At 41.7% G+C, this 23,198-nt stretch overlaps 1 protein-coding gene across 9 annotated transcripts in view; it reads right to left on the bottom strand.

Moving 5' to 3' along the window:
* Nucleotides 1–23,198, bottom strand: part of FHIP1A (FHF complex subunit HOOK interacting protein 1A) — a 241,752-nt gene that overhangs the window by 74,450 nt on the left and 144,104 nt on the right. For 8 of the 9 annotated variants that reach the window (XM_026499469.4, XM_057310119.1, XM_026499468.4 and 5 more), the window contains 2 exons: nt 16,663–16,894; nt 4,848–5,474 (listed from right to left, as the gene is read on the bottom strand). In XM_026499469.4, coding sequence (XP_026355254.2) covers nt 4,848–5,474; nt 16,663–16,767 — 732 coding nt within the window. In that variant the 5' untranslated portion in view covers nt 16,768–16,894. Of the gene's footprint in view, nt 1–4,847; nt 5,475–16,530; nt 16,634–16,662; nt 16,895–23,198 lie in introns of those variants that run through there. The other variant, XM_044384362.3, reaches the window with a different exon arrangement.

The raw sequence follows: 23,198 nt of genomic DNA, 5'->3' as shown, positions 1-23,198 counted from the left end.
GCTTATAACACATAATAAGTGCATATCCTAACATTGAAAACATGCTCCATTCTGCTCCTACTATATTTACATTTTGAAGTATGAAACACTACAAACATATAAAACAAAACAGAAAACCTTCCCCGAGATTTAACAAATTTTAGTAGTTTGCCACAATTTCTTTGGAGCACTCTATTTTTCCCCAAAAAAAGCACATTACAAATAGAACTGAACCCTACTCCAACCCCATTACCACCTCTTCTCCTTCCTTCATCCCCAAAAGTAACCACAATTTTGGCCTTTCCTGTGCTTGGTTTTGTACTTTAGCTGTATACATAGGTATCTAAAAAACCAGTACACACTAAGATTCTGTGAGTTAAAACTATGTGTAAATTTATATAATACTAACATACTGTATGAAACCTTTTGCTACTTTTTCTGTTCAACATGTTTTTAGATTATTGGTGTTCACACATGGAGACATGCTAACCCATGTAACTTATTCATCTTGAATCCTGAGTCATATTCCATTGATATAGAATAATCCAGTTCATTTATTTTTCCCTTAATATATTTCTATTTTGGCCTTCCTCAAATCGCTATTCTATTGAATATCTTTTGCCTATATCCACGTGCCAGATTTCCCTAGAGCGGGTATCTAGAAGTGAAAATGCAGGGTCACGTGGTATGCAAGTATCCCATCTTATTAAATATTGCCATAGCTTTTCTGAGTTATCCTAACACTTTATATTCTCAAGAGTTCCTGTTTTTCCTCCCCCTTAACAACATTTGGTGTTATCGGATACCCAACAGTGAGCCACCCCGATGAGCATTACCTGGCGTCTCATTGCGGGTTCAATCTGCACTTTCCCTGACGCTAGCGAAGATGAGCCTATTTTTGTGTGTTTATTGGCTTTGGGCGTCTTCTAGGAACTGCCCATTCATATCCTTTGCCCAGTTTTCTAATAGGTTGCTTCATCATTTTCTTATTAATTGGTAGCATTACAAATATTTTTGTGTACTTTGGGTACCAACCATTTGTAGCTATATGTGTTGCAAATATCTTCTCCCAATCTGTTTAATTCCAGTCTTTTCTTTATGGTTCATGCATTATAGGATGTCTTGATATTTTATTACCCATGTACAAAGTGGTGGTTACGCACATGGGTCCTTGAGCCAGGCTGCCCACGTTCAGATTCTGACTTTGTCTCTTACTAGCCACGTGGCCTTCTATAGATTTACTTAATGTCACTGTGCCTCAACTTCTTTATCTATATCACAGTTGTGAGGATGAGATGATTTAATACATGTAAAGCACTAAGAAGAGTATCTGGCATACAGTAAGTTCTCAACAAATACATTACTGTTACCATTATTCATAATTATCTGTTATTCCTGGTCTTTTACACATATTTATATGATATTTAGCATTGATTTGTCATGTTTCATGAAGAACCCTATTGGGATTTTGATTTAAGTCACAGTAACACCTCACAAATTACAGCTTACAATTGCAAAGGGGAAGTGTTACTTTCACATGGAGAGAGACAGTGATCGTCACCTTAACCAATCAAGTGATCAAATGCAGCATCACAAAAGTGAGACAGCCTAGCACATGCTTCTTGATATAATGCAGTAAGAAGTGTACCACATCGCCTGTGAAGTGTTCTTACAAACTTAACCTGAATTTAATCAAGCACTGAGACCTAACTTCCAACTTGCAGGACATACAGGGGATAGGGACAAGTAAAACTGCTTTAGAAGCAAACCCAGAGTATGTGGGCCATTTGACAAAACAATGGCTGTTCCGTTAAAAAGTCAGTGTCAGGGAGGAAAAAAGTGGCAGGCTGTTATAGATCAATAGTGACTTAGAGATAAAACGGTCAGAAATGTACCTTGTATTGGACTCGAGTTTGAAAAAAAAAAAAACTATGAAAATCATTTGGGGCATAATTGAGAAACTAGATATTAGGTCATATTATGGAATTACTGTATAACTTTCTTAGGTGTAATAATGGTACTGTGGTTATGCAGGAGAGTGCTCTTATTTGCAGGAGAGACATACTAAAGTACTTGATGTCTATAACTTAATTCCAAATGCCTAGATCGTCATTTCAAATAGTACAGCACAACCAAAAAGCATAGATAATGAACAAAATAGTAACAATTTTGAATGTAAGTGGTGTGTATGTGGTGCTCATTTCAGTCTTCCAAGTTTTCTGTATTTTACTTTTTTTCATAATAAAAAGTTGTAAAACATAAATGGCATTAACTTTATGGAGTGATTTGCAGGAAAGTGTCACCTACACGATACTTACAAACTAAATAGCTTTCCATTCATTTAGGTTGCTTTTTTGCCCTTCAATAAAGTTTTCTAATTTTCTCTATAAAGGCCTTTCATATATTTGTTAGATTTATTCAAGATACCTTAGAATTGTGTTGCTTTTATAAATGGTATCTTTTTTTTAATTGCCTTTTGCACACTGATCAGGAGAACCACCTAAATATTTTGGTGATTTGTTTTGATACCTGTGCTCCTTTAACAAAACTACCCAAAACAATTCGAACAAGCCCTCTGTATAGCTGCTCCCTCACAGAACTATTTTCAGTAAGCTTCTGCCTCCATAGCATTGTTCCTATCCAGACCCTGCTTCCATTCTCATCCCTATCACTCTTGTTTCTAGACCCTAATATAACCCTGATGTCCTAAGCACCTCCAAGGCAGCCCTGAGCAAACTCACCCATTGTACACGTGAGATTAAACTCCTAAAAGAATTCTGATTCTACTGTGTTATGGCTCCGTTTCTTCAAGAGCTCTCTGAAGTGGATCTAGCAGATGTGGTAGGCAGACTAATGCCCCCCCACCTCCCCACGCACCCACGCTGTCTGCTCCTGCTCCTAATCCCTGAACCTGTGAATATATTAGGTTACACGGCGAAGGGGAATTAAAGCTGCCTGTCAGCTGATCGTTACATAAGGAGATTATCCCAGATGATCCAGCTAAACCCAATGTAATCACAAGGGTCCTTAAAAGTGGAAGAGGGGGGTAGAAGAGCAGAGTCGGGGGGATAGTCAGAGAGATGTCATACTGCTGACAGTGGAAGGGGAGGAAGAGGCCATGAGCCTAGGAATGCGGGAAGCCTCTAGAAGCCGGAGTAGGCAAGGAGAGCCTCCAAAAAGGAGCACGGCCCTGCCGACATCTCGATTTTAGCCCAGTGAGACCTGCTGGACTTCTAAGCTGCAGTAAGATGATACTACTGTAAGATAAGGAATCTGTCTTGTTTAAAGCCAGCAGTTCTCGGTAATTTGTTATGGCAGAAATAGAAGAGTAATACAGCAATGACCTCCAAAGATGCTCAGATTCAGGTGAGAATTCCCATTTTTACCCATGACATATTCTTTACAAAGAATCCGTAAGAAACCACACTATTGAAGGCAATAGGGAAGGGAGATTTACTACGTTGGCACACACGAAGGGAATCGGCTCTTTACCTCCCATCTGACTATCAATCTTTGTACAATTTCTAATTCTACTCGTCAGAACCCAGAAGAGACACACGGACCCTGGAATTTCTTAACTGAAGTTCTAGTTTTCAAAATTTTTACCCATTTGTTTGTCCCAAAATAAATATTCACCAGTAAAAATAAGAATTTAGTAGCATAAAGAAGATGACCGCTTTGGAACCTCAAAGCAAAACACAGTGCATCATTCACTAGGGTTGCTACGAGCATCTTGGGCAAGTCCGTTCTTCACTGTGCAAGCCTGTTCCACAAACTACCTGACAGGAAGCATCCCTGGCCCCTGCATACTAAACGCCAGCTGACCTGCCCCCCACCGCCCCCGGCCACCTCATGCCCCTGGGATGACAAAGCACGCCCCACAGATGTTCCTAACTGGCCTCTCCCCTGGTCAAGAACTACCCATACAGCGTTCGTTAATAATGAATCTAATCTACTTACGGCAGTTTGCCGGGCCTGTTCCAATACACTCATTAATGGTCTTACTAAGCCAGCAGAATCAGGCATGCTCAAGACAACAGAATTCATCAAGAAGTGTAACGAGGTGATGGGAAAAAGAACAATGGAAATAGACGAGACGTGTTCAGTGAGCAGGGTGCATAAAAAGAGCTGTTGCCCGACATCTCTGACAAACCAGAAGATATAAATCTGGCATTCAAACCCCCTTCCAAAGACAACACCGACACAAAAAAACAATCAGAGCCCTAAAGTGTCTTCAGAGCCCCAGAGCACTCCCGCTCCTTCCCGGACCCGGGACTGTGGTTGGGCCAGTGGCACAGCAACACCTGCCAAGGACCTCCCACTTCCTTCTCGCCGCTCCGGTGATCAGGGAACTGTGCAGAGCAGCACATTTCCTGCTCCCTCGAACTGTAAATACGTATTTATTTTTTAAAATTAAACCGGTGCTTTGTATCTACAATTATGGTCATTATCTTGCTGAGAAACAAATTAATTTGTGAAGGCAGCTGAGTAGGCTCGCCACACGCCATGATTCTAGGGCGGGAAATTGACTTAAAAAGCAAGAAAAGAGAAAGTGCAGGTTTCACCGATCACTCAGGATACGCTCGCAGAAAAAAGCTAAAATCGTTCCTAACCCAACAGAAATGACACGAGAAATGGTAACACATTTAGTTTCCTCTGCTGGCTTATCTTGAGCTGACAATGCTCAGCCAAACAGCATCTCAACGTAAGATTCCTCTGCTCCCTTCACAAGATTTCCTCCCAACCTCTTTCCTTAGAAGGTGCCAAGGACAACTTGTTGAAAAGAAAGGAATAGAAAAAGTATTTACCAGTAGCGCACGAGAGGAAAAGAGGAGTGGGTGGAAAGCACACCAATAAGAGGGACTTACTGGACAAAAGTAGGTGTTCTCCACGATATGATGGGCCACCATGCTGTTCTCGGCAGAGAGAGACATGATGAAGAGCAAAGCATCCCGGGCCTGCTGACCTACTGTCCCCTCTCGGTGAATGAAGGGAATCAGAAGGGAGAAGATGAGGAAATTGGCGGCCCCTTGGTCCTCACTAGTGTGGAAGAAGAGTTCCAGAATAGATGGATCTTTGGCAAGGATGGAACAAAGCTGATTGAGCAGGACAACCAGCTTCCCCTCCACAGCAGGGGTGGTGGTTCCCGAACAAGAGCTCAGCAACATCATCAGGGGCTTCAGGATGGGCTTGTGGTGCAGCAGAGGCTGGTGTGACTGAGTCACCAACATCTCATACATCCTGAGCTGCTCGAGTTTAGTCTCGTCAGTAAACTCCCTCCGCAAGCTCCAAAGGAAGAGCTTCTCCATGATGTTCTCAGAGACCACAAATTCCAGAATTGGCCCCATCGCAGCATCCTTGGCTTGCTCTTCGATCAGCAAGAAGAGCATGTGTTCTACATAATTCTGTACAGCACTGGCCTCATCTGGAGGGATGGATCCGTATTTCGCCTGGGTGTTCTTCAAGGGGTCATGCTTCTCTAAGATCTTCACAACCTGTAACCAATTCAAACATATCATCCATCTCATGTTTGCCATATTTACAAAAACACACCACCACTGATTGTGCCGTATCTTCATGGAAGAGGTAGGAGCCATGGCCCACAATAAGATAAATATGAAGGGTGCCTGGGTGGCTCAGTCGGTTAAGCATCTGACTTTGGCTCAGGTCATGATCTCGGTCCTGGGATCGAGTTCCATGCTGGGCCCCCTGCTCGGCAGGGAGTCTGCTTCTCCCTCTGCCTCTTCTGCCACTCCCCCTGCTCATGCTCTCTCTCTTTCAAATAAATAAGTAAAATCTTTTAAAAAAGATAAATATGAACACTGTCTCTCTCTCTCACGAGAATAAAATGAAGCAGTGAAACTACAGAAAGCATGTGTTTGAAGATGTTCATTTATAATAGTTACAAATATAGGCAACCTAAATGTCAAAGAAGATCGTACGGTTAAAAAAATTAAGCTACATCCGTTCATAAGCCTGTTATTATGAAAACCACTGAGCAAACTGAAAACCTGTGGGTGATATAATAGATGAAAAGTAAGTTATTTATATATAGTTAGATCCATCATTATCAACTATGTCAAAAACATGTACATGAAGGAAGATCAAAAAGAAATACGGAAAAATAATCATTTTTGTGTTCAAAGGGATGACAAGCTCTCAATTTTTTTCTAAGCTGTCAAGAATATACATTTGCTTTTTAGTATTTAAATACATTAAATAAGTAAGACTGCCTGTGTTCTTCTATAAACAGAGTTGATTCGGAGGTTCCAACAGGGGGACACAGCTCTTCACATGCCTTTGACAGAACAACATCCCCCGCCCCTCCCAAGAGGATGGCCACCCTCTTCCACCACGCATGCAAGGTTAGGATGGAGGAAAGGAAACCGACGAACGAGGGATACACACCTAGCAGAATCAACCCTAGCCTATGGCATATGCTGAAACTGGAAGAAAAAAAAAAATGAAGGTTGTGAACTCTGCATTTTTTTAAACCAGAAAAAGTTCTGAGATGACCAATTACAAAGTAAATCCCTAACATAGCAAGTTTCTGTTGGAGGTGATAAAAAAGTTTTGGAAACAGTGGTGATGGCTGCACAACACTGTGAATGTAGTCAATGCCATTGAACTGTACAGTTAAGAACGGTTAAGACGGCAATCTTTGTTAGATGGGTTTTACCACCAAAAGAAAAAAAATCAATTGAGGGTAAAATATAAATAAAGCCCCAATTAGGTCACGTGACAGCCCTGGTGTTCCTCCCCCTTACCACTGCTGGCTACTGAATGCTTCCTACCTCTCTCTGTCCATCAAGACTTACTTCTACCTCCGACCTAAAAATTAAAAGAATTTTTTTATCTCGACTCCCACATCACCGTATGACCTGGAATTTCTAGGATAATATCCATTCAATTTACTTCCTTTAAAATGTATACACATAATTTTTAGATGACCCAAAACCTTACCAATGACTCGATGTTTGTTCCTTTCTTCCTTCCTGACCTGCATGCTACAGGGATTACGTTTGTCTTTCGCAGTACCCTCCCGGCCCAGTTCTGTAACGCGCTGTTACATGTCCTATATTTAGGTTACAGAATTTTTGCAAGTCACTGGGGAAGGCGGCAAAGGTACAGTGCTGTGTCAGCATGCATGAGCAATGAGAAAAATTTATCTCTCTGCAAAAGGTCTACGATTTTCCCCTGGCAGAAACAAGGCAAAGGAGCCTTTACAGACCAGGCAAGTGTATCCTTACAGAAGGAATAGATTTCCACAGAATCTGTCATCTCTATCAACTTCCATTATAAAATTAATAATGCTGTCACAAAGGAAAAAATCACTCCAACACCCGAGTTGACATTTCCAATGAGAAAGGCCTTCAGTTAGCAGCTACCCGGGTGGGACATGGCTCAGTGACTGGTGGCCCCAGTGTATCCACTGGACATGCCCTCTCCTTTGCTGCATGCCAGACTCCAGAATTCACCCCTCCGCAGCTCCCCCCCCCAACCTGCCAGAAGTCCTCCAGAACTCCTCGGAGGCCTGACGACCTCACTGGCAGAAACGCAGGGGCCTGGCTGTCCTTTTCCTCTGCTCTGGCCTTGACACTTCTCAGGGCATGGGACCACAGTACTGCACTTGTCCAGAAGGGGCCTCCACCACAACACGCATGTTCTCCATCCCCAAAAGCTCTAACTTCAAGGCTCCACATTCTGAAGAATAAATTAGCCACACACTTTATCAGTTCCATAATTTCCAAGTCCACATATTGAGTTTACTTATGAGAGCCATCTATACAGGTAGGCCTCGGGGTAGAAATGTAACGATACTTCTCATGTGTGCTCAGACTGTCCAGACTGTCTAAAATTGAAACTGTGCTTTATACACTGTTAGTGGTGGGGCAAATTAGCTCAATCTTTCTGGAAAACAATTTGGCAATATGTAACCGAAACTATAAAATTGTTCCTGCCCTTTGACTTGGTAATATCACTTTGGGGAAAATGCCCCAAGGAAACAATCCAAAAATAACTTGTTAAGAAAGTTTCATGCCGATGATATTTTCAGTAATGAAAAATTAAAATATCATTGACCCAGTCAACAATAAAAGAATCATAGTTAAAATGTTACATCACCATACAATAAAGCTATTAAAAATAAACACTAAGTGAATCAAATCACTACATGCAAATATATATATGAAATAATTTAAGTTAAAAACTAAATATACTGACAATTAGACACATGATCAGAAGTGAGTCTGAAAAGACATTAAATGTGTTTTTAAAGTTAATGAGTTTTTCTCCCCTGTAGATTGATCTAATTTCATAATATAAATAAAAATAAAAATAGACAAAGTAAGCTTGTACTAATATCTTTTAAAAGGGCCCAAAACACTGAGTTAAAAACAATTCATAATTGAAATCTCCTAATTCTCAGAAATTCCTAAGCAATATAAATTTATACATGTGTATATGTACTTAGACTACATGCATGCATGTTAAGTATTTCTTACATATCTAAATGTGTGTAAATAATATACGGCAGAACTGTTTACATGGGCACAAAGTACATGCATCTCATAGATTAATCATCATTTATATTATTTATTCCACTGTATTCCTTTGCAAAGAGATCTACTTTTTTTTTATGAAAAACCTTAAAAAAAGAGAACTGAGGTTTTTTTGGTTTTTTGTTTTTTTATTTTATTTACTTATTTGACAAAGAGAGAAAGCACAAGCAGGGGGAGGAGCAGAGGGAGGGAGAAGCAGGCTCCCCACTGAGCAAGAAGCCCAATGCAGGGCTCAATCCCAGGACTCCGGGATCATGACCTGAACCGAAGGCAGATGCTTAACTGACTGAGCCACCCAGGTGCGCGAGAACTGAGGTTTCTATACAGAATGCAAACAATGGAGCCACTTCAGAATTGAAGCATCTTTACAGCATAAGCGCCTCTACACTGCCTTCTGGGTTACTGGGCAGAGAAACGGGAGAGCAGACCTATAATAACCCATACAGATGTAAGGTTTGTTGGTCATCTGGAATGGAGCAGACTTATTAGGAGCCCTCACTCGTTTCCCGCCCTGGCTGGGTGGTTTCACTGCCTGGAAGAGGGTGTGTTGCACCAAGGCTTGTGAGTCACGGAATCCACAATGCTCAGCAAAGCGCTAATTATGCCTATGCGGACACATGTCCTTTACCTCTCTCCTCAGGTGTCAGGACCCACCCAGGGCCACCTCCTTTTCCCTTCCCGGCACACACACCCACGACCTGCTTTTACGAGTGGGCTCTTGGGGCCCATAGCCAGGGCCTGGGTCCTAACCTGATGGGGAACGTCTAAGAAGCTTCTTGGCTAGAACACAACTGCACTGAAACACCAAAGAACGTCTGATGTCCCAAGTTTGCTGCCCAGATGGTGTCACAGTTCTCTCCATTTCTGTAGACAGATTCCTGATATGACTGGACTTTTCCTTATTCTGTCCTTTACTGCTGTCTTCTCACATCACTTCCACCAAGCGCCAAGATTCCTGTGTGCTGACCTCTGCCTGCCGCCTACGGTCACGTGTTGATCTACTCTGACCTTCAAGTCCTGATCCATGGTCCTGTGCTGCTCCCAGTGGCATCCCCAGGCCAAGCACACTCCCCTGAGTATCCTTATCTTCGGCTCTCAACCTTGCCCCAGGTCTCCCAGCCCTGGCTTCTGGGCTATATACTCTGTCTCGGAGGCTCAGTTCAGGGGAAAAAGCCCCACGAAGGGAGCGGGAGGGGCCCAAGGACAGAAGAGAGGGAAAGCAAGCAAAACATACTGTGTGAATATTTCCTTTACAAGCTCACTTCTTTAGGCTGACAATGCCATTTACTAAAGCAATCAGCCCCTGATAAAGCCCAAGCTCAGGAAGTAAGCCAGCGAAGATGGGACACAGCATTGTCAATGTTTCACAGATCATAGCTCGGCATCTGTTGGCCCACAAACTTTAACGAATACAAGCTGGTAGATATACGTGTGAATCGTGAGCCCGGATCACATATAGATCCTCCCATAAATTATCACAATTCTAAAAAGAAACAAATACACAAAAAATCAATAGGGTGAATGATGGTACACAAATTATCATCTGACCAACAGAGCTAAGTTTTAACCTAACTTCAAAGTCATTTGACCGTAAATAGGAAGGGTATTACGGGGAAGTGAGATGAACAAATAGCATATTTCTTTCATTAAGGATATCAGCCACTCCTATCCTTACCTCTAACGATGGTCCCCATCAGTCAGTAATAATAGGCCTGAATTCCAAATATTCACAAATTTCTAAAGAGGAAGCTCAAATGCTTTCAGAATGAAAGAGCCACATAATCACTCCTTCAGCTAACAAATGACTATTCTTCACAGTAAACACAAGTGTTTATCTGTCGGCTTAGCGTGGACCCATCTTAATATTGTTTTATGTCTTACATACATGCATGTATTAAGAGGTGATTACTTATGCTACTTTGGTTAGAGCCTAGTTATTTCAAGAAAGTCACAAGAGCACAACCCATCCTTCGAAATCCTTTGGAATGTTAATTTAAAGTGGCAACGTGGAAAAAACCAAGTTACTAAGCAACATTTTCCATCACAGGGAAGATGGGCAGGCTTCTGCGATTTTAAGCCAAATTCCACTCAATGTACCAAATAACTACAACAAAAGTAAGTTTCCATCCAGTCCTTAATCATTACTTAACAGCCGTGTCTTTCAATCTGGCACATTGCTTGTATACCTACTGCCACGAGAGACATCTACTAAGTCATTTCTTTTTCTGTTAAGGTAACAGCCTAATAATATACATGTGCTTGTACAATTTGGTTCATGTCAGCTCCAGTCCCGAAGTCCTGAGGTGTGTCTAAGTCTGGGATAAAACGGGGTAAAGCAGGAGCTATACGTAACACCATACCTCCTTGGGACCAAAGATGGTCTAGCACTGCAACGAAGAAACATGGTAGGGGCATCAATCAATGAAATAACATAATAAACTAATTCTTCACTTAGGTATGTTTTTTTAAATTTACATATTAGGGAAAGGATTTAAGAGTAATGATCTATGTAATCATACTCCATTCCATGGCAAAAACAGACTTACCACTTAGCATACAGAGGGTGAGTTGCTGACATTTCCACAGGTTCAACACTTTAAAGTCCAACAGAAGCACAAGTCAATGCCTCGCCCCTCTAAAGAAACACAGCTTTTGTTCTGCTTTACTTTCTACTGTAACGTTCAGAGCTCCTTGAAAAGCTGAGCTATAAATTTTTTAAATATTAACAAACATCGCTTGACTAAGATATTAAGAAGATCAGATTCTCCAATACTTCCCCACTTTTCATCTCTCAAAGACTTTATTTAAAAGTTACTATTAAATATATTAAAAGTATTATATTAAAGCTGTCAGTTAATGTATGACAAGGCACAGACCAAAAGAATGAAGATGAACAGAACGAGAGAATCGGTTTCACAGGGAGCAGATTGAAATGCACATCTCAGCTCCATGTATCAGGGCTCTATATTTCTTTAATAGAATCAGGCTACTTGGAGCTCTACACAAGATACTGGACTTAAAACATATTATCTATTTTTCATTATTATGGGAAGACATTTGACTTAATTAATCTAATTGTTTTTCCTACCCCCAGCCCCACCAAGAAGAAAAAGGGTACTAGACCCACTAGCTTTACTTCATTCGCTGTCACCGTTACTCTATTTGAGCTCTGACATTTTCTTGGCTTAAAAATTATGTAACTACTTATTTTTGGAGGCTGAGGAGAAGCTTTGGGCTACTGACCAACCAGAAGTACACAGAAATGTGCATTTCCACTAGATTTTATTTTTTAAGATTTATTTATTTTTATTTGAAGGGTAGGGAAGGGCAGAGGGAAAGGGAGAGAATGACAAGCAGACTCCCCGCTGAGCCGCGGAGCTCAACGTGGGGCTTGATCCCAGGACCTGGAGATCATGACCTGAGCCAAAATCAATCAAGAGTCGGATGCTTAACTGATTGAGCCAGCCAGGTGCCCCCCAATTTATTTTATTTTTAACCCATCACCTCTAAGAACAGACACCATTGAGTATGTAACCAATACTGCTTCAGTTCTTAAAAGAAGAGGACAGAAGGAATAGAGCAAGATGCGTGAAGCTTCACAAAGTAAAGCTCTGCCACTGCAAAAAACTGGTGTGTGGGCAGGTTAATTCACATGGCAATATAGTTGAACAGTTTATTATCCAGTGGACCAATGCTTCTTACTTCTTGCTCTCTCTTCCATTCAGAAGCAGCAAAGAAACAAAGGCAAGAGATAAAAACGGCAGTCTACTAGACTATAAACTGTTCTTAGAGACTACAAGAAAAATTAAACAACCACTCACTCCACCAAGTCGCTCATCATTAAATGCAAGTCCAAAGATCTTACTAGAAAACTATAGAATGCTTTAATATTAGTGTATGTTCAAAGCTGTTTTCTAAGTCACCTAGCTCTTCTAAAATTGTATATTTCCCGTCTCTCGGTTCAACAATTTATTGAACATCTAGAATAGGCTTACGATATTCTTGGCACTGGAGAGATGTAGGTAAACTACAAATGGTCTCTGACCATGAGGAGTTTGAAACGAAGTTGGGAAGAAGCTACTGTACATGTAATTTTAATAAGACGCAGTTGTTCTAATAGTGAAAGGACACTCAGGATGCTGTCGGAGCACAGAGTGGGAACATAAAAGAGAGCACAGAAGGTTTCCTAGAAGAAATGATGTCCCAAATGAGTCCTTAAGAAGGAGAGGCATTTAACCAGGGCGAGGGATATTCCAGGCAGGAAGAGGAGGAAATGCCTAAGGCAGAGAAGCCAGAAATAGCCGGCCAGGCACTGCCTAGGAGTGGGGGTGGCTAGGAACTCCAAGCAATGTTGCATTTCTGGAGACTAAATCAGACGAGGAGTGAAATAAAGGCCCTATGTGCCATCGTGGCCTATAGGTACCCCGATGCCACTGAAATGTCCAACTAAAAAAATGACACAGGCAGGCCTGGGGTTTAGATTCACTGCTCTGGCAACTTCACAGTGCGAGATAGCACCTCAGAAAGTAAGGGGAAGTACAGGCCAGAGTCCAGGCTATAGGATTCTGCAGGGTTGCTGTTAGGAACATAACTGTTCCTGAATGTCCACTAGAGAACCCTTCTGGGGATGTCATGAGATCACTGGACACAGGGAACAATCTGGAAACTCAAGTGCACGCCTAGGCCGTTGGAGATCTCTCTGCTGGCCAGCCTCCTGAATCAGACTGCCTTGGATGATGGCTGGTTGTCTAACAAGCTGTGCCTGGCAGACTGCAAGGTGTAGGTGGGCAAGCGGATATCCTCCTCCATCAAAGTTTGCTTTTTTAAGTCAAGGTCTGGAACAGAAGCTACTAGTAAACAGCGGAACAGAACCTGTCAAATATATGGTAATTATGCTGAATTTGTACTGAAGTATCCTAACAAACAGAAGAACTCCGGATACCACAGACTTCTGTTGACTTAATTTTCCCTAATTTAACATAGAAAAAAAGCATTGTGCTTGCCAGCTAATGGGACACGTGAGTAAATACAATGCTGTCACTCAGTTTTGAGTCGGCCACATTTCTTGCCAGCCTTACAGGTTTCCTTGGGTTGCCTCAGGGGAACCCAGGGGCTGTCGTCCCATGAGTCACAGGAGTTAATGTCAGACTTCAGTTTGTTTCCCAATCTTCTCAACTGTTCAGCATGTGCCCCCCAAGTCTGCACGGCCCACGGCTAAGTGCTAATGTATGAACCTCCAAAACAGTGAGTATCATTTATTCCTATCAACTGAAGGTCCCAGGTCTTACCTCACATGTAGCCCTGCATCTCCGCTTTGCCCTGACTTCCTCACCTTTCTTTTTATACCACCAAAAAAGCCAGCACCGAGCATTCCTTCCCAATACCCCTTCTCTAAAATGTTCTTTTCCTTTATCATCAAACCTTCCTTTCCTATAGTCAAGCAAGCCAAATCTCACTTCCTCCATTTCCCAAGCCATTTTCATGCATAATAGTCCCTTCCTTTGACTTAATTCCTGTAATCATTATTGTTCATTTTCTAATAATGTATCTTGCCTTGTCATCCAAATTAACGCATACATTCCTTAAAAGCCCAGACCAAGGCTGACACATCCCTATGTCCCACCCATGCAGCCTACAGTGACCAATCCATAATTAGGGCTGGTAAACCTCCATTTAACTCTAACTGTATTGACATCCACATGCATTTCTTCAACCAGTATTTTTATTCACAAAGGTAACCGAAAGGCCCTCAAGAGCCTTTCCTGGAAGTAGACAGAGACTGCTCGCACTTTGCAGACTTACCTAAAAGGAAAAGTCAAGTCTAAAGAGATAAGCAAGTTAAAGAAATGGTTGAAACAGGAATAAGACCAAGAGTGTCCCCACTTTACAAAAGGAAGTGTCTGATAACTAAACACCATTCCCTCTGACAAAGTTATCCTTACCGTCAACTCAGTATTTTTCTGTACTCAACAAAGGGTGCCATGCTCCAGATCACCCAAAATGTTTGATAAGGCTGAAGTCATTCATATCGGATATGGAAATGGGTAATAGGATTCTGGGACCAATGCTTACTCCTTCCCCAGTGGGAAAGAGTATTTACACACTCCTGAAGTACGACTCTCTACCAACAGTTTTGGAGTAAGCTTGCCCGGGATGGAATCTGACAGGGCAAATGACCCATCCGCACAAAATCAAGAGGCTGACGATACACCCTGTCTTTGAAGAGTGGTGCAGAATACTGAATGGATCACATCACAGATTCTCCACCAGGAACGCTTACAACGAAAAGTATTTCTACACAAATAAACAAAATGGTCCCAGAGCCAAGAATACATATTAGAATGATGGACTTTTTAGCCAAATTGAATGACTGAGGCTGAAAGTATTCTCAGTCTAAAACGTCTGACTGCACACTCCTACCAGTTAAAAAAACATGAGCACAAATAATTATTAGATACATTAACAAATGTGCACATACTAATATGTGACTGTATTATGTACTTTATAAACACAAGATAGAAATTTTCAAAAGATAAAGATAAAAATAGGCCTTCTAAAATATTCTTCCCACACCCAATGGACTAATGGGCACATCCCTTAAGGTTCACAACCCCACTTTGGAGCCAGCACGTTAAAATACTTATAAAAGTGCAAAGTCAAAGATAATTACTCTAATTATCTGGAAAACTCCTGAATTACCTTCCTCCCTTTGCTAAAGCAGATGTGCCCTTAAAATCCGAGCAAACCCATTAAGATTCTAATAGCCAAAAGTCAGAGAATGGGAAATGCATACAAAGTCTTGGAAGCTCTATACTAGTGACAAGAAGCTACAAAGTGTAAATGACCCAGAAGCAGAATTGATTTTGGTTTTGATCTAAACTGTGTCCCCCATAATTGCTGTGATTTGCAGGCTCAGTGCTTTAACCCCTCTGCTGTTTCCGGCCACAGGAAGGAACTGGGTAGTCATTAAAAAACTGTCACATAAATAGCCACTTACCAGCTCACCTAGGGAGTGTAATGTTGGACAAGTAGTAAAGAAGGCCAATTTTATTTATTTTACTACTTGTAAACTCCCTGAGGAAAGTGGTGAGCTGATAAATTTTCTGAACATTCAACCCGTAATTATCTATACAAGCAGATCAGAGTTACAGAGAAGTCAAACTGAACAATCAAAAAAAACTTTTATAATCAGCTTTGTAATGAATTCAGACACTTCCAGGCATCTTCTTTCCTTAAATTACACAGGGACCACCAGCCCGAAAAATGGTGGAGCACAGAGGTCAAATACACAAGTCGAGGGACCAACGTCTACTGTGTACTTGCTTAAAAACTCACTATCTGGGGCGCCTGGGTGGTACAGCGGTTAAGCGTCTGCCTTCGGCTTAGGGCGTGATCCCGGCGTTCTGGGATCGAGCCCCACATCAGGCTCCTCCGCTAGGAGCCTGCTTCTTCCTCTCCCACTCCCCCTGCTTGTGTTCCCTCTCTCGCTGGCTGTCTCTCTGTCAAATAAATAAATAAAATCTTTAAAAAAAAAAAAAAAAAGAAAGAAAAAAGAAAGAAACTCACTATCTATATAACCTCAAGAGAGTTACTCCACATCTCTAATCCTCCATTCCCTCATCTGTAAAATGAGGAAGCTTACCCTAATGGCCTTACCGGCTTGTGGAGAAGAGTAAATGACAAAAGGCTTTTGAAGTACTCAGCACAGCACTTCATAAATATTTAATAAATGTGTATTTTAGTGCTGTTAGAGTATAAGGACTAGATGGAAATCAGCAGGGGGGAGGGAAAGAGAGAGTCTAATCCTGGTCAAGTCTATTGCAATGTGATGTCAAAGTCCCTTTCAAGCCAACAGCTGTTCTTCCAAAAATATCTGAGGAACATACATGTTCCCTAATTGCTTTTACGGAAACCATGGCTTTCAACCAGATACATATTCTAGGAAAGCAAAAAAAAGAAAGAAAAGAAAGAAAGTTGCTTTTCTTCCTACCTGCAAGGATCTCGCTCCCCATGTTTGTAGAAACCTAGTCACCCGTCACAGAGGTAGGAAACCCTTGGTTCAATGGCATAGAGAACTCCAGAGCTACCTAGACCAGCAGAGAAAGTGCAACTCATACATTACCTGCGCCCAGTGGTTTTTAAACACAATCATGCATGTTTCTGGGTCAACTCCCTGCAGGCTCACAGCCTGCTGGAGTTTGTTTTCCGTCGTAACCGATGACATCATAAACCTTCGTAAATCAGTGCTTCTAAGTCATATTTCATTATCGGGAAAATTTGGCAAGCAATCACTAACTTTCAAGTATCACGTAAGAAACGTAACTTCTTCACATTTCACTGTCATCTTCTGAAACCTGTAATGACAATAACAAAAATGCATCTCATTACATTCATATATTAAATAGGACACTGGCCATTAAATTTAAATCAAAGCATAGACATCCTCAAAGTCCAACACAGAATAAAAATATCTACAAAACAGACATTTCTAGCCAATCTACAGGTCCCCCTATTTACTCTTACCTTGCTACTAAAAATATAAACTAATGATGCCACCAAAGCTACACACATAAATTAAACAATTATTAGGTTTCCTTTCTTCACTACCATCAACCACAACCCCCTAGATACTAAGTCTCATCATTCATATCTAGTTTCTATAACTGAGCAAGAAACTATGATACCAATGTCTGTGGAATTTAAAAACACCCAGAAACAGGAAAGCCATTATTTAACAGGGACAGAAATAAATGCCCTGATGTAACTTGGGGTACTTATAAAACAGCACCCAGACTCCTGGGTCCAATGCGATTGAATTTTTTTTAATCAATGGCTGTCATAATGGAATTGAGAGCATTCTCAGTCATTTCATAGCTACAAACCAAGTTAAGGTTTCTGGCTTTTCTGAAAAATAATAGAATTCCAAGTAACCTTGACAAATCAGAGATAGAAATGACCCAGCAAACACAAGATAGTGCTTACTCGGTGTGAGTACAAGGTAGCACACTTACAAATGAAAACTGAATTATGCGGATAAAATATGAAGGAAGTCCCACTACCGCAGAGCCAGGAGGGAGAAAAAAGATATTGAGGTCATAGAGTGTACAGTGACTCTGATCCAGCTGCGTGGGGCTAACTTGCGAGAGAAGCAGAAAAATAGGGCCAATATCTCCGCAGTTTGATCAACCCACAAGAAGGACTGGGTCCAGTTCAAAACACTATTTTTTTAGCATACAGACTGGAGAGAGTTCGGGGTAGAGGGATTACACGACAATTATTAGTGCACTGGAAAACAAAATCCATGACAAAATTTCCAGACTTGTAGTGTCCCCAAAAAACGGCAATTTTTCAACAGAGTAATATGAAGGGTATTAGGAGGAGACACTGGTCAACTGTTCCTCCTACCTACAAACAATAAAATGTGAGAAAGGGGGCTTAAAGTGAGCATTCAGGTTAGACTTACAGGTCAAGTTCTTTGCGTGGAGTGAAATTAAACACTAGAAAATCGTGAAGGAACATTCTGTTGGAGGTGGGAGGCTAACCATTCAACATTCACATCTTGAAAAAAAATGGGAGGACATAAGAACAGAAAACTGGCTAGAACTGATCATTCTGAGGAAAGGAAACATTTTTTAGGAGAATGGAAGAGGACTAAAGTATGTAGGAAGAGGAAGGCCTGTTTGAAGAAGGCTCACACAAATTACATACCTGAGGGAAAGAGCTTGTGTATATCTTCTGACTATATTTTATAATTCAAATTGGTGAATTCCCCGACATGTAATTCCTAATAATCCAAATTTATTGTTTTCAGTAAGACATTGTCCACTGCCAACAATGGCTCTTTGCCACTGAGAGGCATGTTTTACTCGGCCCATCTGGTATTTTAGAACCCAGGACTGGCCTCCCCACACACACAGGGTATGTGTTCCCCATCTCTGAGGCCCCAGCCAGTAGATCCTACAGCCAGCCCCTTCGCCTCACTTTTGGTTACCAGGCTGGTCCTCAGAGGTAACATTTCAGCATGCAGCCCTGTTTTAAGTGATAAGAAATAAAACAAGTTCTAATTCAACTCCCTCATTGTCTTAAACATAGTATTTCTGTGAAAACGTCTTTTATTCAGATGATGTAACGATAATAATGAGGAAAATCAGAGTGTTTTGGTTTATCCCAGAGGTTCAAAAAGTCCAAGACTCCTTGAGACTCCTTCCAGCTCCAGGATTCTCAGATTCGTCCTCAAACGTATGAGGGGAACATTCAACATGCCAATTGCTTCTAAATCAAAATTAGAAACATGCTCTCTAAGGTCTGTTAAGTTCGTTCTCAAAGGAACTTCGCATGCCATCTTTGCAGATAGCGAGACTGTATTACAGACAAGATAAATATCTTAGCTAAAATCATAAACTACATGTTAGTTTGGGTGGAAATGGACGTCTCTTGATTCCCAGTCCAGGGTTCTTTCTAGAAATTTTTATTCTCCTTTCTCCTGGCTATAATCCCTGGCCCTATTCCCTTAAGGAAGCTGTATCTTCTCTGAGAAAAGTGCATCTCACTCGGATGATGCTTATCCAATCATACTTTTGAAGCAGATGCCTGAAGAATCTAAACACAGGCAAGTCAAGCGAGCCACATTTAAGAAGGAAACACTATGCCAGAAGATTCTATAAATGAAAATACTTCCGAATACACCCAGAGACAAAAGAGCTGGATATTTCCACTCTCTTTCTCTCTTATTCCCATGTTAGAGTATTAAAGCACTAGCATGTCCCCAGGGCAATACAAAACTATAAGAAAGAGATGGCTCCATATTTATGAGAGACAGAGAAGGGTGCCTTTCCTTGAGCTCTGAGGTTTCTGCATTTGCCTGTTGTCAGGCTTTACTTTCTTCCTTTTTGCATTTTTCCGTTCCAATCTTTTTATTTAACTCTCAGAGCACAGCTAAAGTCCCAAGTGAAGAGCAGAGCAGGACAAAATTTAGCAAAAAGCCAGAAGCAGGTAAAAGAGGCTGCAGTTACTAGAATGTGTGCTTGTGTCGTGCATATGGCATTGCTAGATGTTTCCCCCATTCTTGCCCTCTGCTCTCTTTAGCCTATCATCCCGGGCGCTGGGACTGCTCCGAAGAACACTCTCGCAACATATTCAGCCTGTTCTTCCAGAAAATACCCACATGCACACCACTCAGATTTCATGCCTGAGAAAAAGCTCTGCAAACCATTCAGAGTGATTTTGTTCTTTCTTCAAATGAACTACTAACCCCGAACAATACCCAAAGGACTCTGTCCAACAGTGGTTGCATGTGGTTTTGTGATGTGGTGGTTGAGTTTTTTGGACATGGGCTGGGAGAAGCTATCAAAACACACGTATAGACCAGCACACATTCTATACTGCAAAGACAGAACTGACTATTGAGTAGTCAAATTTATGTATTTCGTTAATAATATATACAAAAATATTTTTCATCAGTAAGGAAAGAAAAATGTTATTAAATCATTGTTGGAGATGGAGATAACTGACATAAGAATTATATGTATTCTTATTTGCCTTTTTTTAGAAAGCACATATCTTTTAACTATGAAAAAAAGCACATGCATATGCTTCCATATCACAGTTATAAAATATACTATATAATCATAAAAGCTTAGATTCTAGTCATCTAGATTATACCTCTTTCTACCATAAAAATTCCTTCAACCTCATTTCCAAATAGACATCTTTATCTAATTTCATCCGCCTTTGAAAACTATAATACTTAGGAAAGCTATAAATGTGTAAAAATCACATTTTTCCCCTAAACTACAAATGACTATATTATAATATACCCCTCTTTCACTATCGTACTGAAATTACAGCGTAAACATTTTGGCATTTAACGATATATGATCTCATACTATCCTTCTTTTATCTATTTAAATATAATATCCTCTAATAATGGATTATAAAAATTCTTTAAGGAAAAGAAATGATGGTCACCTTAAGGGGAAACAGAGCCAAGAGAACATTTTTATTAAGGAAAAAGTGATCATATTTGCAGGCCCAATGGAAAGGAACCGATGAACATAGAGAATTTGAGGGAAAAAAAAAGATATATATATCTTTTTTTTTTTTAAGGATTTTGTAGAGCAACAGGAGCAGAGGAAAGGCAAGGTCAACAACACAGCAAGGAGAGGTCTAGAGATGAAAAGAGAAGCCATGTGGAGTCTTTCCACAGACAGATGCCAAATCAGAAGCAATCTCTTAAACTTGATGAACAGACATGGCAGGCTTCCTTCCCTCCTCGTATTTCTCTGGTTGGTTTGTCAAAATGGTTGGAGAGATTAGGTGGATTTAAAGTGGAGAACCAAGGGTAAGGGCTGAGAGTTTTTAGTTCAGTTGTCCAAGTGTGAAAGTCAGAAAACGTCAAGTCGCCTCTTGGGGGACCTGGGCTGTGAACGGGGACACGACCCCAGGACTCTACCCAGCTGTGAGACCTTGAGTGGAAAACAGCGATCTTGGTTTGGAACCTCACTTAGGGGAGTTAGGATACATGATTATTTCCCAGGTCTCCCCCAGCTCAAAAGTCATTATTTTCTGTACTTTATTCCAACTGTTACACTAATTGGGGAGGGGTAAGAAGATAAGCTTTGAAGAAGAAGAATGGCCATTATACAAAAATCTTTGTAAGAATTCTAGTTATAAATGGATTCAATCTGTATTCTTTTTTAACAATTAAAGCTCATTTCACTTAAAGACGCCAAAGCAGGAGTTTTCAGCTGCAGCTTTCCGTCACCGACACGCCTATGTGAGGTTTGGCTGTTCGCAGTCCTTACTCCAGCATCATCTTCTTGGAACAACCGGAACAGGCAAGCCAGGCGGGAAGGAGTTAAGATGGCGGAAGAGTAGGGGACCCCTTTTTCAGCCGGTCCCCTGAGTCGAGCTGGATAGGTACCAGACCAGCCTGAACATCCACGGAACCAGCGTGAGACACAGGAAGATACATCTGGATCTCTACAAATGAACATCTCCAGCGTTGAGTATTGAGGCACGAAGCGGGGAGCCGTGTAACCGCGCACAGATATCAGAAGATAAATGGAAGGGGGAGGGAGCCGCTGCGTTCGGGCGCCGGGAAGCGGTAGCCACCTGCACAGGGGAGTGGGCGGACTTGAGGACCAGCACCCTCGAGAGAGCAGACTGAGACTATGAGCCGGGGAATGCACACAACCAGACTGAAAACTGGAGCTCCGGTGTGTTCACTGGACCAGACTGAGACCGGGAGCTCGGGGAGCACGGGGGTGGCTGGCGGCTGGCAGTGTTAGAAACACAAAGGACAGAGACGTGCCGGCCCTGGAAGTGAGGGCTGGGACTCCTGGTGTGGGGCGCACATCCTGGGACGCTGCAGGGTTGAGCAGCACCAACAGACACAGAGTTAAAGTGGCCAGAACATCAGTGGAGAACGGGCCGCAATCCCTCTGTTCTGAGACAGAGGCTGAGATTCAGACACTGCTGCTCTGACTCTCAGACGAGGCACAGCAAACCGCCAGGGAAAGCCGCCAGAGAACAAAAGCCTGGAAATACCGGCTCAGAGAGTGCCCATCCCCAACCCCCTCGCAGGGGACATGGAGACTCTACCCAAACAGGGTTGCCTGAATATCGGCGCGGCTGGCCCCTTCCCCAGAACACAGAAGGCAAGCTGAAAAATCAAGAAGCCCACATCCCTAAGATCCCTATAAAACAAGGGGCACGGCCGAGGACCCAGTCAATAATTTGGGCTCTGGACAACCCCGCAACCTCTCCTCATCAGAATGACGAGAAGTAGAAATCACCCCCAGCAAATAAAAGACATTGAGTCTGTGGCCTCTGCCACAGAACTAATAGATATGGATATAACCAAATTATCAGAAATGGAATTCAGAGTAACAATGGTCAAGATGATGTGTAGACTTGAAAAAAGTATTAATGAAAATGTTAATGAGAATATAGAATCTCCAAGGGCGGAAATGAGAGCGAATCTGGCAGAAATTAAAAATGCTATGAGCCAAATGCAGTCAAAACTAGAGGCTCTGACGGCCAGGGTGAATGAGACAGAAGAACGTATCAGCGAATTGGAGGATGGGTTAGTAGAAGAAAAAGCTAAAATAGAATCTGGACTCAAAAAAATCCACGCTCAGGAATGTAGGTTACGGGAGATTACTGACTCAATGAAACGTTCCAATGTCACAATCATCGGCATCCCCGAGGCGGTGGAGAAAAACAGAGGTCTAGAAGAGATATTTGAACAAATTGTAGCTGAAAATTTCCCTAATCTAGCAAGGGAAACAAACATACGTGTGCAAGAGGCAGAGAGGACCCCTCCCAAGCTCAACCATGACAAACCTACGCCACGTCACATCATAATGCAATTCGCAAATATTAGATCCAAGGATACAGTATTGAAAGCGGCCAGGGCAAAGAAATTCTCACGTACCAAGGCAAAGGTATCAGAATTACGTCAGACCGGTCTACACAGACCTGGAATGACAGCAACAGAGGGACAGGCCTAATCCACGCACAAGGAAGCAGCTGACCAAGATTAGAGCAGAAATCAATGAATTAGAAACCAGGAGTACAGTAGAGCAGATCGACAGAACTAGAAGCTGGTTCTTTGAGAGAATCAATAAAATTGACAGACCACTGCCAAGACTTATC

This window comes from Ursus arctos, unplaced genomic scaffold, assembly GCF_023065955.2.
Source record: "Ursus arctos isolate Adak ecotype North America unplaced genomic scaffold, UrsArc2.0 scaffold_11, whole genome shotgun sequence".
Taxonomy (NCBI): domain Eukaryota; kingdom Metazoa; phylum Chordata; class Mammalia; order Carnivora; family Ursidae; genus Ursus; species Ursus arctos.
Note: the sequence above shows the minus strand (reverse complement) of the source record. Positions and strands in the feature narration are given on the sequence as shown.